General features: G+C 60.2%; 3 protein-coding genes across 3 annotated transcripts in view; 1 reads left to right on the top strand and 2 right to left on the bottom strand.

Moving 5' to 3' along the window:
- LOC106810275 (dolichyl-diphosphooligosaccharide--protein glycosyltransferase subunit 1-like) overlaps positions 1-2,603 on the top strand; it is a gene marked incomplete in the record, with an annotated part of 19,136 nt that extends 16,533 nt beyond the window's left edge. The window contains 3 exon segments of the mRNA XM_014813568.1: positions 1,059-1,210; positions 1,430-1,523; positions 2,147-2,603. Of these exon segments, the coding sequence (XP_014669054.1) occupies positions 1,059-1,210; positions 1,430-1,523; positions 2,147-2,329 (429 nt within the window).
- Positions 2,604-5,524: 2,921 nt separating this feature from the next.
- Positions 5,525-6,786, bottom strand: LOC106810261. The gene is made up of 2 exons (XM_014813554.1): positions 6,599-6,786; positions 5,525-5,755 (listed from the first exon to the last, which is right to left on the bottom strand). The coding sequence occupies exons 1-2, from the start codon at positions 6,770-6,772 to the stop codon at positions 5,525-5,527; spliced, it is 405 nt and encodes a 134-aa protein (XP_014669040.1). The 5' UTR covers positions 6,773-6,786.
- A 4,748-nt stretch (positions 6,787-11,534) lies between these two features.
- LOC106810260 (trichohyalin-like) lies at positions 11,535-14,088 on the bottom strand. Its single transcript, XM_014813553.1, has 3 exons — positions 13,051-14,088; positions 12,118-13,017; positions 11,535-11,696 (listed from the first exon to the last, which is right to left on the bottom strand). Exons 1-3 carry the CDS (start codon positions 14,086-14,088, stop codon positions 11,535-11,537), a joined length of 2,100 nt encoding a protein of 699 aa, XP_014669039.1.
- Between the last annotated feature and the right edge of the window lie 1,247 nt (positions 14,089-15,335).

Here is a 15,335-nt window from a genome sequence, read left to right as displayed (position 1 = left end):
CCGACATCCGCCACACCTTGGGTATAACCCCAACCCTAAACATATTCCTCTACCCAACCCAATCCAACTACAACCATTACCCTAACCAGGGTTGGGCAAACTGCGGCCCGCGGCCGCAATGCGGCCCTCTACGGGGTTCTGTGCGGCCCGCGAAAGCCTGCAGCAAATAAAAATAAATAAAAAAAATAAATAAAAAAAACAAAAATTTTGTTTTTAATCAATAAATTTTGTGAAAGTCAACATGTTTGTTTTTGACCGAGGCTGACTTTTTCAGTGTCATACAGATTAGTGTTCCATTGTCTCTGGTTCGCTCTGCAACGCCATTTCAGTTAATTATGGTCCAGAATGGTGCCCTTGAGGCGAAACGCACGTATTATCTTAGAGCCCCCCCTCCCCCGATTTTAAAAGGTGCGGCCCTTTGACTTTTCATGCCCACTGATGCGGCCCTCGCTTTGAAAAGTTTGCCCACCCCTGCCCTAACCATTACCCCAACCCCAATTCCAACCATAACCCTAACCATTACCCCAACCCTCAGGGTTCGTACGGGTCCTTGAAACCTTGAAAGTGCTAGAATTTTTATTTTTTTATTATCCTGGAATTTTAGGCTTCTCATCCAAAAGTGCTTGAAAAGCCCTTGGAAAACGAATTTGGTTGATCCAAAAAATTTATGAGTTCAAGAACATGGTTACAATTTTGTCAAAGTCTGTTACCAAGATCGCTCACAATAAAATAATAAATAAGGTTCGAGTTTGGGGCTGGATCGTAAGCGCAGAGAATATAGCGCTGTATGCACACAGATATACTGATTATAGACTGACAGCACGGTATACAGTGTATCTGTAGGTCCTTGAAATTTGGCTGTTGGGTCCTTGAATTTCAGGTTTGGTGTAGTGTACAAACCCTGAACCCTAACCCTCACCCCAACCCTAACCATTACCCCAACCCTAACCCTCACCCCAGCCCTAACCTTACCTCAATCCCAACCCCCAACTCTAATCCCAACTCCATCTCCAACCCTCAGCAGAACCGTAACCATCGTTTCTCATTGCTGTGTACAGGATGCGGCGAGCGAGAGTCGAATGCGTGTGTCCAGCATGCTGGAGCAGCTACAGAGCGTACACGACCAACGCGTGGCTGTCTACCAGGCCTACGACGACACGATCAACAAGTTCAAGTCCAGCAAGGACACGGCTGCGTTTGCCGCTAACAGGTACGTGTGTGTGTGGGAGGGGTGGGGCGTGGGTCGGGTGGGGTTCGCAGATCTAGACTGCGTGCAGCGTTTTGAAGTGTGAATTCTCTTTCACGTGTGTGTGTTGACCCATGCTCCCGCAGCGATCGACTGACAGCTCTAGCCAATCTGCTTTTTGCCAGGGTGTTGTGCAGTTCGCTTTTTAATTATTAATTATTTTATTTAACTTGTCGGTTATAGGAAGAAGAATGATGCGGAGTACAAGCAGTTCACCCAGACCATTGCTGATCTGCACATCAAGCTGAAGGCGGAGGCATCTGACGCAGCAGACAAGGTGAGAACCTAGTTGAGGTGTGCGTGTATCATCGTCATTCCTGCGCAGCTGCATCTAATTAGCCTGTTGTTCAGCCCTTATCTGTTGTGTAGCATCTTGCACCTGTATGCTAAGAATCCATGAATGATTGTATACAAACAGATTAACACATGCATGCATGCATGCACTCACGCGTACAGGTAAACATGCATACATGTGCATACATTAATCTGGGTGCAGGCAGGCAGGGTAGTAACTACTGGGCGTAAATCCACCCACCGAGTTTGTTTCTAGAGCTTTTGTAAAAAAAAAATAGTCGGTACGCATCTCGGCAACGACTAGTTTACTCTGCGATGAAACACGTCGATTCCAGCGCGGACGATTAGACAATCAGGCGGGTTAGTCGAGCGCTCTCCGCCGCTGCCACCACTTCTTCGATTTGCCGATCAACAGTAGATCAGTCGAGTGTTCTTCACCCTTTCGCCACTTCTCCCTCTTATTCGCGTCCGTCGGTGTCATCGTCGTTCTCTGCGATTAGACAATCAGGCGGATTAGGATTAGTCTAGCTCTCCCCGCCTCTGCCCCCACTACTTCGGTTCACGTCCAAGTCCTGCTTGACGTTCTCTCCACGTGTGTTTGCGTAGGTTGCTGAGCTTCAGAAGCTGGATCGCAGCGTGAAGGAGCAGCTGCAGGCAGCGATCAGCTACGCCGAGCGCGTCGTCGCAAACAAAATGCTGAAGCAGGCGTACATAGAGGCGGAGAGCGCCACCAACGCCAAGAAGGAGGACCTCATCGCCAAGATGGAGGCAATCCTCGAGAGCCTGTAGGCAGACGGGTGCGGCCGCAGATCTCGTCGCATCAGAAACGCTTTTGTGGAAGCACGTCGGTGACGATTGTGGTTCCACGAGTTTCGGTCCACGGGAAGGCTTTTTTCGTGGCTTCACCACACGGTGGTTGTACATCACAGTTAGTGTCTGTTACAAAGAACGATTTGCCGGTGTTTTAATAGATGTGAAAAAAATGCAGTCGTATTTGCTTGATATGATCTGTCTTGGGCTTCGTAAACAAGGTAATAAATTCAATTATTTGACTGACATTTAAGCTTGAATGTTTTCCTGTAATGTTTTTTGTCGTTAGTATATTTTGTGGAATGGCTTTTCATATGAATCAACGTAGAGTAAACTACACATGGATGACAACAGAATTAAACCAATGTAATCGCATTTAATGTCCATTGGATACTGAAATTGACATGACATTGGATAAACTTGTACAAACTTTATAATAATGCTAAATTTATTTAATAAATGATTCAGGATAAAGGTAATGTGCTGTAACAACACGCATCGATGTTCACTATGCATGGTAAAGTCGTTCTATAAGTGTGCAATACATTTATCTAGCCAACAAACAGTTTGATATTTTAATTTGATTTCAAGGACAGGCAAAAAAATCAATTGCATGTGCACGACACACGAAAACACCAAACCTTCAATAAACTGCTGTGATACACGGACAAGTAACAACTTCTTGTTACAACTTTACCGTTGCTATATGTGAGAAAATGATAACGCCATTACATGAATATTCTTTTTTGTCTAACGCTATAAAACGACCTCAGACCTCAGTATTTACAGTATTTTACATGACACAGAATGTTCATAAATCTAAATTCACGAAGTAAACGTATTAACAGGTAATTTATAATTTCTACTTCTACAGTTCTGAGACAGCTTATATTAACAGAAGCCAAGTTTGCAACTCGAAATAAAACACCTAAACCGTATAAATCAAGTTCTTTTGCAAGGACAAAAAACAGTATACTATTCACTCACACATTCTGACATATTTAAAAAATAGAAACTGAAACATCAACAGGATATAAAATACTGCTTGCTTTCCCTCCCCTATTGCCCTCTCCCATTCTGTTTGCCTGCTTTCTTTATGTCTGCCCCACCCTCCCTTCACCCTTTTTACCCCATGCCCAGCAATGCACAGTTAAAATGCAACTCCGCTCATGACACTGCATTTAAATGAAACCTCGTCGTCAGACGAAGTCTTTTCAAACAAGTCCTGCTCCAACGCTCTCACGGCGTCCATCTCCGACGAGACCTCCTTCTCCGTCTCCTCCCTCCTCTCTTCTCCAGACGGCGGATCAACGTGTCGCCGCTTCGGCGGACGAGTCGGGGAGAAGCCGAGGATGGACGCGTGATCTTCCGCGTGCGCTGCCTCCGTACCGTCGACGGACGGCGAGTGAGCGCGCTGCGTCGGAGGAGCGCCCGTGCCGGCCGCCTCGCCGCCGTCGCATTGTCTCGCTACGCCGGCGCCGCCCGTGGCGGCGTCGGAATTGCGACGCCGGTATTGCCGCGTCGCCTCCCTGCCGACGCCGACGACAAAGCTCTCCATGTGCTTGGGAGTTCTAGTCTGGCGCCCCGACCGCCGCGAGCGGCCCCGGGTCGCGACGGCGTCGGCGTCGGCGTCAGTCTGCAAGGGCGCGAGAGCGGATTCCTGCACGCTGCGCCGCCGCCGCCGTCCTCTCTTGGCGCGGATGGTACCACGCGACGTGTGCAACGTGGCGGGGTCGCTCGAAAGCTCCGTCCCCTCGTCGACCGCCGCTCCCGGTATCGTCGCTAGTCCCTCGCTCACCGGCGCCCCCTGAGTTTCCAGTCCCTCGCTCACCAGCGCCACCTGCTTTGCTGGCCCCTCGCTCACCGGCGCCCCCTGAGTTTCCAGTCCCTCGCTCACCGGCGCCACCTGCTTTGCTGGCGCATCGCTCACTGGCGCCCCATGCTTTGCTTGCCCGTCGCTCACTAGCGCCACCTGCTTTGCTGGCCCCTCGCTCACTGGCGCCCCCTGCTCTGCTAGTACCTCACTCACCGGCGCCACCTGCTTTGCTGGCGCGTCGCTCACTGGCGCCCCATGCTTTGCTAGTCCCTCACTCATAAGCGCTTCTTGTATCATCGGCTCCCCCGGTGCTGCCAGTGTTGTCACTGGCCCTTCGCTCACCGGGACGTCGGCCGGAGCTTCTTCTCGAGAGGTGGTGTCAGTCTCCAAGGGAGCGAGAGCGGGAGCAGGAGCGGATTTCTGCGCGCTGTCTGCCGCCCCCGCGGCCGTCCCCGCTTGGCGCGGTACGGACGCTTGCTGCGCGCGGGTCACCTTGAACAACTGGTCCGCTGGTCCCTCAACCACTGAGCGCCTTCCGCGTGTCCCCGGTTCCCTCGATCACCGACGCCTTCCTGTTGTCCCGGTCCCTCACCCACCGGCGCCCCCTGCATCATTAGTCCCCGTACCACTTGGCGCCTCCCGTGTCCCCGCGTCCTCGATCACCGACGCCTTCCTGTGTCCCCGGTCCCTCACCACCGGCCCCCATGCCCACGCCTCTCCCCCCCCCATCCACTCCCGACATAGTCCTCGACACCTGCGCAGCCTCCTGCTTCGCCAGCCCCTGCCCACCGGCGCCCCCGGTGTTATTTGCTCCACCTCGGCGCTCAAGCTTCCAGCGTCTGCCTCGCAGCGCGGCTGGACGTCGGCCGGCGTTTCTTCTCGAGCGGTGGCGTCAGTCTGCAAGGGAGCGAGAGCGGGAGCGGATTTCCGCGTGCTGCGCCGCCCCCGCGGCCGTCCCCGCTTGGCGCGGACGGACGCTTGCTGCGCGGCGGGGTCACTTGAAACTGTCGCTGGTCCCTCAACCACCGGCGCCTCCCGTGTCCCCGGTCCCTCGATCACCGGCGCCTCCCTGTGTCCCCGGTCCCTCACCACCGGCGCCCCCTGCATCATTAATGTCCCTCGACCACGGCGCCTTCCCGTGTCCCGGTCCCTCGCGACTTGCGGCCCCCTGGCATCATTAGTCCTCGACCACTGGCGCCTCCTGTTCGCCAGCCCCTCGCCCAGCCGGCGCCCCGCGTGTTATTTGCTCCACCTTGTTTGCTCAAGCTTTCCAGCGACTGCCTCGGCAGCCGTGGCTGGACGTCGTGCCCGGCTGTTTCTGCTCGACGCGGTGGCGTCAGTCTCCAGGGAGCGAGACATTAGTGGCCGCAGCGGATTTCCGCGTGCTGCGCCGCCCCCGCGGCCGTCCCCGCTGGCGCGGACGGTACTGCACGACGCTGCCCCGCGGCGGGGTCACTTGAAACTGTCGCTGGTCCCTCGATCACCGGCACCTCCTGTTGTCCCAGGTCCTCAACCACCGGCGCCTCCTGTGTCCCCGGTCCCTCGATCACCGGCGCCCCCTGCATCATTAGTCCCTCGACCACTGGCGCCTCCTGTGTCCCCTGGGTCCCTCGATGCACGTCCGCACTTCCTGACCTTCGCCAGCCTCCTCGCCACTAGGGCCCCCGATTGTGTTTGCTCCACCATTGGCGCCGGAGTTCCAGCGGTTCCGCCGGCCGTTCTTTCTCGAGCTGTGCGCAGTGTCTGCAAGGAGCGAGAGCGTCGGAGCGATTTCTGCGCGGCTGCCGCCGCCCCCGCGGGCCGTCCCCGCTGTGGCAGGCGCGACGGTACCTGCAAACGCTTGCCCCGCGGCAGGCGTCATTTGAAACTTGTCGCTGGTCCACTCAACAAACCGGCGCCTCCTGTAGTCCCGGTCCTCGGATCACCGGCGCCCCCTGCATCATTAGTCCCTCGACCACCGGCGCCTCCTGCTTCGCCAGCCCCTCGCCCACCGGCGCCCCCCCGATGGCGTTTGCTCCACCCTTTTGCGCTTTCAAGTTCCGCGACTGCTGCAGCGCGCCTGGACGTCGGCCGGGAGCTTTGCTCGAGCGCTCGGCGTGGCCGTCAGTTGCAAAGGAGCCGAGGCGGGAGCGGGAGCGGATATTCGCCACGCTGTTGCCGCCCCGCCGGCCGTCCCCGCTTTGGCGCGGACGGTACTGCACGACGCTTTTGCTGCGCGGCGCGGTCATCTTGATAATGTCGCTGGTCCCTTCAACACCGGCACCTCCCGTGTCCCCTGCGTTCCTCGATAAACCGGCCCCCCTGTGTCCCCGGTCCCTCGCCCCAACCGGGCCCCCTTGCATCATTAGTTCCCCTCGATTCACGGCCCCTGCATCATTAGTCCTCTCGATCACGGCGCCCCCTGCATGCTTTAGTCCCTCGACCACCGGCGCCTCCTGCTTCGCCAGCCCCTCGCCCACCGGCGCCCCCGATGTCGTTTGCTCCACCTTGGCGCTCAAGCTTCCAGCGTCTGCCTCGCAGTGCGGCTGGACGTCGGGTAGCGTGTCCTCTCGAGCTCCTCGCGATGGGACGCCACCGCTCAGACGCCAGTCATTGTCCTCGCACATCTGCCCACGGTTTGCTAGGAGAGCGGGGGCCCGCTGCGCCTGCCCACCGCCGGCCTTGCCGCCCGCCCGCAATCTCCCCGGCACCCGCGCTGCCGCGACCGCCGCGACCGCGCGGACGCCCCCTGGCTCTCGCCGTGCAAGTCAGAGAGCAAAGATCGGATGGCGTCCGCCCTCCTCGGCGTCTCTAGGGGGCGCTGGCGGCTCGGTTAATCGATGACGGCGCTCGGGCGTGATGAGCAGAGGCGTGTCGCCGTGGCAACGACGACGCTTGGCCAACCTTCTTGCTTGCTTCCATGTTGATCGGGTATCGCTACGGCAACCTGGCACGGGCGAAAGCAAAATCGCGTCAATTATATACCGGACAAACATTATTTAGTAGTACGTTTAGAAGGATTATGATTTCATGATGTGAATCAATGCCAATTGAATCATATGAGCCAGTTACAGTCAGTCGGCTAGTTGGATAATATTTAACTAACGATCTGAAGTTAGTTATACTAAACATCCTATTTGGCCTACTCTCGAATAGATACCTTCTAATTTGATCCACTTGGGCTCTTGCGGCTTATGCCACTGCTCGGTCTCTGCTCTCTACCGCCCACACTTGTCTCAATCTCTAGCCTTCTCCCCTGCCTTCACACCTGTCTCTACCGCCACACTTGTCTCCATCTCAGCCTCTACCCCTGCCTTCACACCGGTCTCCATCTCTACACCTGTCTCTACCGCCACACTTGTCCCCATCTCAGCCTCTACCCCTGCCTTCACACCGGTCTCCATCTCTCACCTGTCTTCTTACGCCCACTTGTCACCCATCTCAGCTATAACCCCTGCTTCACACGGTCTCCATCTCTAACACCTGTCTCTCTTACCGCCAACACTTGTCCCCATCTCCCCCACAGCCTCTACCCTGCCTCACACCGGTCTCCATCTCTACACCTGTCTCTACCGCCACACTTGTCCCCATCTCAGCCTCTACCCCTGCCTTCACAACAGCTCCATCTGCTAACCTGTCTCTACGCCCACACGTGTCCCATATCAGCTCTACCCCTGCCTTCACACGCGTCTTCATCTCGTACACTTTGTATCTACCGGCCACACTTGTCTCCATCTCAGCCCTTACCCCTGCCTTCACACGGTCTCCATCTCTACACTGTCTCTTTACCGCCACACTTCTGTTCCCCATCTCAGCCTTTCTACCCCTGCCTTCACACCGTGTTCTCATCTCTACACCTGTCGTCTTACGCCACACTTGTCCCATCTCAGCCTCTACCCCTGCCTTTCACACCGGTCTCCATCTCTACACTGTTGCTCTCCGCCACACTTGTCTCCATCTTCAGGCTCTACCCGCTGCCTTCACCGCAGTCTCCATCCTCCTCATCTGTCTCTACGCCACATTGTCACCCATCTCAGCCTTTACCCCGCTTCACACGGTCTCATCTCTACACTGTGTCTCTACCGCCCACTTGTCCCCATTCGCGTTGCTCCCTGCCTTCCACGGTCTCCATCTCTACACCCTGTCTTACCCGCCAACTGTCCCATCTTCGATCCTCTACCCTGCCTTCCCAGTCTCCATCTCTACACCTGTTCTTACCGCACACTTGTCCCTATCTCCAGCCTTCCCTGCTTCACACGGTCTCATCTCTACTTGTATCTCCCGCCTCACTTGTCCTCGCATATCAGCCTCTACCCCTGCCTTTCACACGGTCCTCCATCTCTCACACCTGTCTCTACCGCCCACACTTGTCCCATCTCAGCCTCTACCCCTGCCTTCACCGGTTCCTCGCTCTCTACCCTGTCTCGTACCGCCACACTTTGTCCTCTATCTCGAGCCTCGTTACCCTGCCTTCGACCCGGTCTCCATCTCGACAAGCCTGTCTCCGTCTCTGCCTCTGCTTCAGCATTGAACAATCAGATACCACCATCGATGGTGCGTGGGCTGTCCTGCGGGCTCTGCGCTGCCTGCCGGCGGCACGACAGAGCCGCCTCTCGAGTTCGCCGCCGGTTACAGACGCGTCGTTCACGCCAGGGGGGCACGCTTGAACCGCGCCCGCGGGGCGGTCGGAGAACGATGCCAGTTTCGATCGCGGTCGTCGCATGCGCGTGTCATTCGCCCCTACGAGACGCCGTGCGTCACGGCGACGCCCTCTTGGCCGGGGCGGCGTCTGCAGCGCGCGGCGCAGCGGCCGCGGGGGCTCGTGCGTCGAATTTTTGCGCGCTCGGTTCGAGACACGGTTTGGCCGCCGCTCTAGCGGTTCCCGCGTCACCGCGACGTCATCGATGCCGCTCCCGCGCTCCGCGGTCGCCCGGGCGGCAGCGCCGGAAGCTTCGCTGGGGAGAGCGTCCTTGGCGCTGCTATGGTCTGTAGCATCGATCGCAGGTGCCGCCGCGGACGTCTTACTGGACTTGTTTGCGATGGGTACGGGTATGGATGTGGTATTCGGCTGTTCTGTGATGATCGTGGTAGGCGTGGCTGTGGTATCTGTCTCTTCTTTAATGACTGCGGCATGTGTGGCTGTGGTACTTGCCTGATCTGCGAGGATTGTGACAGATGCAGCTGTAATACTCATCTTTTCTGTGAAGATTGGTGCAGGCATGGCTGTAGTAGTTGCCTCTACTTCAATGACTGCGGCATGTGTGGCTGTGGTACTTGTCTGTTCTGCAATGACTGGTCCAGGGTTGACTGTGGTACTTGTGTCTTCTCCAGTGACTGGGGCGGGTGTGGCTGTAGTATTTGTCTCTTCTCCAATGTCTGCGGTATGTATAACTGCAGTACTGACCTCTGCTGCAAGGACATGTGTGGCTGTGGTACTTAACTCTTCTGTGAGGACTGGTCCAGGGTTGGCTGTGGTACTTGCGTCTTCTCCAGTGACTGCGGCAGACGGGGCTGCAATACCTATCTGTTCTGTGAGGACTGGTGTAGGTGGGAATGTAGCCCTTACATCTTCTGTGAGGATTGTAGAGGGTGTGGCTGTTGTACTTTGAAATGTTCTGTAAGGTCGTGACAGCTGTGGCACCTGCCTGCTCTCTAACGACTGGTGCAGGTGTGGCTGTAATACTTGTCTGCTCTCCAATGACTGGTCCAGGGTTGGCTGTGACACTAGTCTCTTCTGTCGTGACTGGGGTAGGTGTGGATGTAATACTTGTCTGTTCTTTGATGACCACGGCAAGAGTAGCTGCAGCATCTGTCTCCTCCCCAGCATCCGCGCGTCTCTACTGACACGTTAAGAAAATCCTCGCGAAGACGGCGGGTTGACGGGTGGCGCCATCACGCCCTTGACGAACCCGCGAGCAGGCGTACGTCCGACCCAGAGGGCGCCACTCGTTCCTCCTCCGCCTCGCCTCCAAGTTCCCTTACGGGCGCAGCACAGCGATCGCCTCCGCGCCGCTTCCCCCGCGGCAGCGGCGCCGGTGCACGCGCCGGGAGGAGACCCGCCGCGGGAAGTCCGTCGAGGGAGATGTACGGAACGTTCTACCGTCGACCGGTTGTCCGTGATCGTCGTGTCCTGATGACCGTTGCTCACTGATCTCCTCCCACTCCGCAGCGAGCGCGGTCCGTGCCGCCGCGACTCGGCGGGCGGCCAGGCGCGGCATACCGCGGGCGGCGGGGCGTCCGCGGCGCGCGTGTAGAACGCCTTCCGCTTCCGCTTGCGGTGCGCTCCGCCTCTCCGCCCGCCGCGGTCGGCTTTGCCCGTCGGTGGCGCCCTCTCGTGAGCAGCAGGTCGCTGTAGAAGCCTTCATGCTCGCCATTGGTGCGCAGCGTCGGCGCGGCGGCGGTCAGCCGTGGCCGACGACCGGACGGCTGGCGCGCGGTCTCCGCTTCGACGGGCGCCCGACGGGCGGCGCCGGGTACGGCCTTGCGCGCGTCTCGTCGTCGTCGCTGGCGAGAGTATCGCGCAGCGACGAGACGATCGACTTGCGGGTCCCGCGAGGTAGTCCTCGGCGACCCCGCCAGGCGCGCGGCGGGACCCTCCCTCGCCTCGTTCGGGGGGTCGTCGGCAGCGTCATCGTCGTGGCGACCGTGCCGACCTCGGCCTCTTCCCGCGCGGCGCCGGGTTCGGCCGTCGGGACGTCCCCTCGCTCGATCCACGTTCGGCGTTCTGACCAGTCGGTCCTCGCTATCGGCGGAACTCGCTCTTGCCGCTGAATTCCGCCGCGGATCAAACTTCGCGCCAGCGGTCCGCCCCTCTCGCCCGCCGACCCTTGCGCGCTGTAGCGGCGTCTCCTGCGGCCGCGCTGTAACGACCGACACGCCCCTCCCGCCACCCCGACGCGTCCTCCTCCTCCTTCGTCCCGGTGTCGTCGTCCGACGGGCGCGGCGGCGGCTCCCCTGTGGCAGCGACTTCGCGGATGGCACGCACGGATTCTTGCGCGCGAGAAAGTCCTCGTTCGAGAAAGGGCGCGGTCTTCCTCCGAGAGGTTCGATCCCTCCCCCCCGGCGTCGCCTCCCCCCGCGCGCTCTCCTTCGCTCCCGCGCCGCCGCACCTCCCTCCCTCTCCGCCCGGCTCGGGGATCGACGCGCTCGCCTTTCGATCGCCGCCGATCGCGACGCAGAGGCGCCGCCTGCTCCTCTTCTCTGCGGCGTCGCTCTCCGTCTCCACGCCGAGAATCGTCCCGGTTCGTCTTTCCGTCTTTCCGGCACACGGAGACAGCCTCTCACTTCGCGAGATCGGACTTAGACCATCGTCGTGATCGGTTCCTCGCTCGGTCGCGCGCGGACTGAATCCGGCCGCTGCGATCGACCGGAGATGGCCGTCTCCGTCGGTCATGGCGACGTCGCTGCCGTCGTCCTCGTCGCACGTCTCCACGCGACAAACTCGAGGTCGCCATCTTGCGTCGGCGCGAGGCTTCCGCGCGGATACGCACTCTTCCAAACGGTGCTATGCATCGCTATGGAAACAGGCTCTTCCATCTGGTTGCCCTGCGTCTGTAAGGAGACGGACTCTTTATCCGGTTGCTATGCGTCTGTGTTGCTGTGAGATCTCTATTCTGTTCGCTTGCGTCTCTGCAGATACGAACCCTCTCCGCATGATTGCGAGCGTCGCTCCGGCGGGCTGCGTCACCGCATCGCCACGAGTCGTCGTAGATGCGGCCGATTCCATCGTTCTGTTCGCGCATCTTCGGTAAACCCGCGCTCGCTAATCTCCCGACTCTCGGCCGCGACGCCCACGTCCGGCGCCTCGTCCGACGCGGGAGCAACGGTGGCGCCCCGCCAAGCGTAGCAGGGTGCTTAGCCGCGTGTCGTCCACGCCGCGCGCGCGGCGTCTCCGCGCACCTGACCTCGTCCGCGCCTCCAGTCCCTCGGAGCCTCGCGGCGCGGCGATGCACGGGACGTCCGACGCGCTTACCTCGGCGCGTTCGCTCACCGCGCCGTCCGCCAGGGCGGCGCTGGGGTCGCTCTCGATCTCGCCAGTGGTTTCCGTCGCCGAGGGGACAGACGCGCCGCCTCCGCTGCCGCTCGCTCTCACGCTCTCATATCGCCTGCTCGCCGGTTCCTCTTCCGCACTGCCGCCGCCCTCCTCCACGTCCGCCTGACCCAACCGGATCCGTCTGTCTGCTGCAGGCGACGACGCGGTAAAGTGCGTCTGCCAGTTGGAGCGCGTGAACACGTCGCACGCCATCTTGTATGAGATCGGAGGTTTCCGACGCAGAAGCGGCTTCTCGTAGTCGAACCCTAGCGCCACCTGCCTCCCGCCTCGCCTTCTCCTCGCCCGCGGCTCCTCGGGCAACGCTTCGGGAAGATGAGGAGGAGCAGGGGAGGTCGTCGTCTCCCCCGGCGGTGCGGCGGACGGAGGAAAGTCGGCAGCAGCGGCGGCGTCGCGATTCGGTCGACTCTCGGCGGTTTTACGGTCTTCGTTCGCGTTCAACGTGTCGGGATTTTCTCCATCCTCTTCGGTAGGTTTTCTCCCGTAATCGACCCCTGCCGTACTCGGCTCCACTGTCTCGGCTGTCTCGAATGTCTCGGTTGCCGCCTCTGCATTCGATCTCGCTGTCTCATCCATTTTTAACGGCCCACCCGCCTCCTCTGTATATGGCATCGCTGTCTCAGTTTCGTCGTTTGTCTTCTTTACCGAAGCAGCAGTGTCTTCTCCGTCGGCCCGCTCCTCCTTCTTAAGGTCTCCTCCATCGGCCGGCTCCTCCTTCGCAGCGTTTCCGCCGTCATCCGGTTCATCCTTTGCAGCGTTTTCTCCGTCGGCCGGCTCCTCCTTCCTAAGCTCTTCTCCTTCGGCCCGCTCCTCCTTTCCAGCGTCTTCTCCGTCGGCCGGCTCCTCCTTCTTAAGGTCTCCTCCATCGGCCGGCTCCTCCTTCCTAAGCTCTTCTCCTTCGGCTGGCTCCTCCTTCCTAAACTCTTCTCCGTCGGCCAGCTCCTCCTTCCTAAGCTCTTTTCCTTCGGCCCGCTCCTCCTTCTTAAGGTCTCCTGCATCGGCCGGCTCCTCCTTCGCAGCATTTCCTCCGTCGGCCCGCTGCTCCTTCGCAGCGTTTCCTCCGTCATCCGGTTCATCCTTTGCAGCATTTTCTCCGTCGGCCGGCTCCTCCTTCCTAAGCTCTTCTCCTTCGGCCGGCTCCTCCTTCGCAGCGTTTCCTCCGTCGGCCGGCTCCTCCTTCTTAAGGTCTCCTCCATCGGCCGACTCCTCCTTCCTAACCTCTTCTCCTTCGGCCGGCTCCTCCTTTGTAACGCCTCCTCCCCACTCCTCTTCTTCCCCGACCGTCAAGCGCGCCGTCTCCCTCCTCTCGCCCTTCCTCTCCTCTTCGCTGTCCGACAACTCGATCACCTCCACCTCGCCACTCTCCTCCTCATCCTCCTCATCCTGTTCCTTCTTCTTCTTCCTCCAGGGCAGCAGGTCGTCGTCGTCGTCCTTCCACATCTGCCGCAGCCGCTCCGACCCCGGGATTCCCCCCGCCGCCGCCGCCGCCTGCTCCGGCTTCCTCTTCGGGCGGTACATCACGAAGTTGCCCTGCTCGGTCTTGATGAGCTCTCCTCTTTCGAGTACGGTCTGCGTGCTGACTCCTCCTCCTCCTCCCCCGCCACCGCCGCTGCCGCCGGGCGTCCCCCCCTCTGCCGTCGCGCCGCCGCTGCTGCTGCTGCTGTGTCCGTGAACGACGATCTTGCTGTTCGGGTGCAGCTGGCTCATCCGGATCATCGGTATCCCGGCAGTCGCCGCGCTGACGCGGATCGTGCGCAGCGTCCCCGGCGCTCCCTTGTGCGGCGGGGAAAGCATGTACCGCACTCGCTGCGGCTGCTGAGTCGTCAAGACCGTCTGCAGACGCTGTGTCGTCGCCAGCGACGTGGGCGGCAGAGGCATCCTCAGCTGAATCATCGTGCAATGCGGGGCGGCGGCGGCGTGCGACTGCGGGAGACGCGAGATCGGCGTGACGAGCTGCGAGGCCGCCACGCGGCGCACCCTGGTGGGAATCGCCTGCGGCTGCTGCGGCCGAGAGTTCGCGCGACGAGACGCATCGACTTGCGGCCCGCGAGGTAGTCCTCGGCGAACGCCGGCGCCGCGGCGGCGACCCTCTCGCTCGTCTGTCCGTCGGCGTCGTCATCGTCGTGGCGACCGTGCGACGCTCGCCTCTTCCCGCGCGGGGGTTCGGCCGTCGGGGACGCCCCCTCGCTCGGTTCCGACGTCGGCGTTCTGCCGTCGGTCCTCGCTTCGCGGGAATCGTTCTTGCCGCCGAATTCCGCCGCGGATAAACTCGCGCGTCGCGGCCGCCCCCTCGCCGCCGCCACCCTGCCGTCGCTGTAGCGGCGTCTCCTGCGGCCGCGCTGCGACGACGCCGCGTGCGGCGCCCCCTCCCCGACCGCGTCCTCCTCCTCCTTCGTCCCGGTGTCGTCGTCCGACGGGCCGGCGGCGGCGGCGCCACCTGTGGGCAGCGACTTCGCGAGGATGCGCACGGATTTCTTGCCGGCGAGAAAGTCCTCGTTCGAGAAGGGCGGGTCTTTCCTCCGAGAGGTTCGATCCCTCCCCCCGGCGTCGCCTCCCCCCCGCGCGCGCTCCTCCCTTCCTCCCCTGCGCGTCCGCACCTCCCTCCCTCTCCCGCCCGGCGTCGGCGCGATCGACGCGCTCGCCTTTCGATCGTCGCCGATCGCGACGCCAGAGGGCGCCGCCTGCTCCTCTTCTCTGCCGGCGTCGCTCTCCGTCTCCACGCCGGAATCGTCCCGGTTCGTCTTTCCGTCTTTCCGGCCCACGGAGACGCCTCTCGCCTTCAGCGAGTCGGACTTAGACCCATCGTCGGTGATCGGTTCCTCGCTCGGTCGCGCCGGACTGAATCCGGCCGCTGGCGATCGACCGGAGATGGCCGTCTCCGTCGTCATGGCGACGTCGCTGCCGTCGTCCTCGTCGCACGTCTCCACGTCGACAAACTCGAGGTCGCCATCTTGCGTCGGCGCGAGGCCTTCCGCGGATACGCACTCTTCCAACCGGTTGCTATGCATCGCTATGGAAACAGGCTCTTCCATCCGGTTGCCCTGCGTCTGTAAGGAGACGGACTCTTCTATCCGGTTGCTATGCATTGCTATGGAAACAGGCTCTTCTTTCCGGTTGCTATGCGTCTGTGTTGCTGTGAG

This window comes from Priapulus caudatus, unplaced genomic scaffold, assembly GCF_000485595.1.
Source record: "Priapulus caudatus unplaced genomic scaffold, Priapulus_caudatus-5.0.1 Scaffold425, whole genome shotgun sequence".
Classification (NCBI taxonomy): Eukaryota; Metazoa; Priapulida; class Priapulimorpha; order Priapulimorphida; family Priapulidae; genus Priapulus; species Priapulus caudatus.
This window is presented reverse-complemented; position numbering and strand designations above follow the sequence as displayed.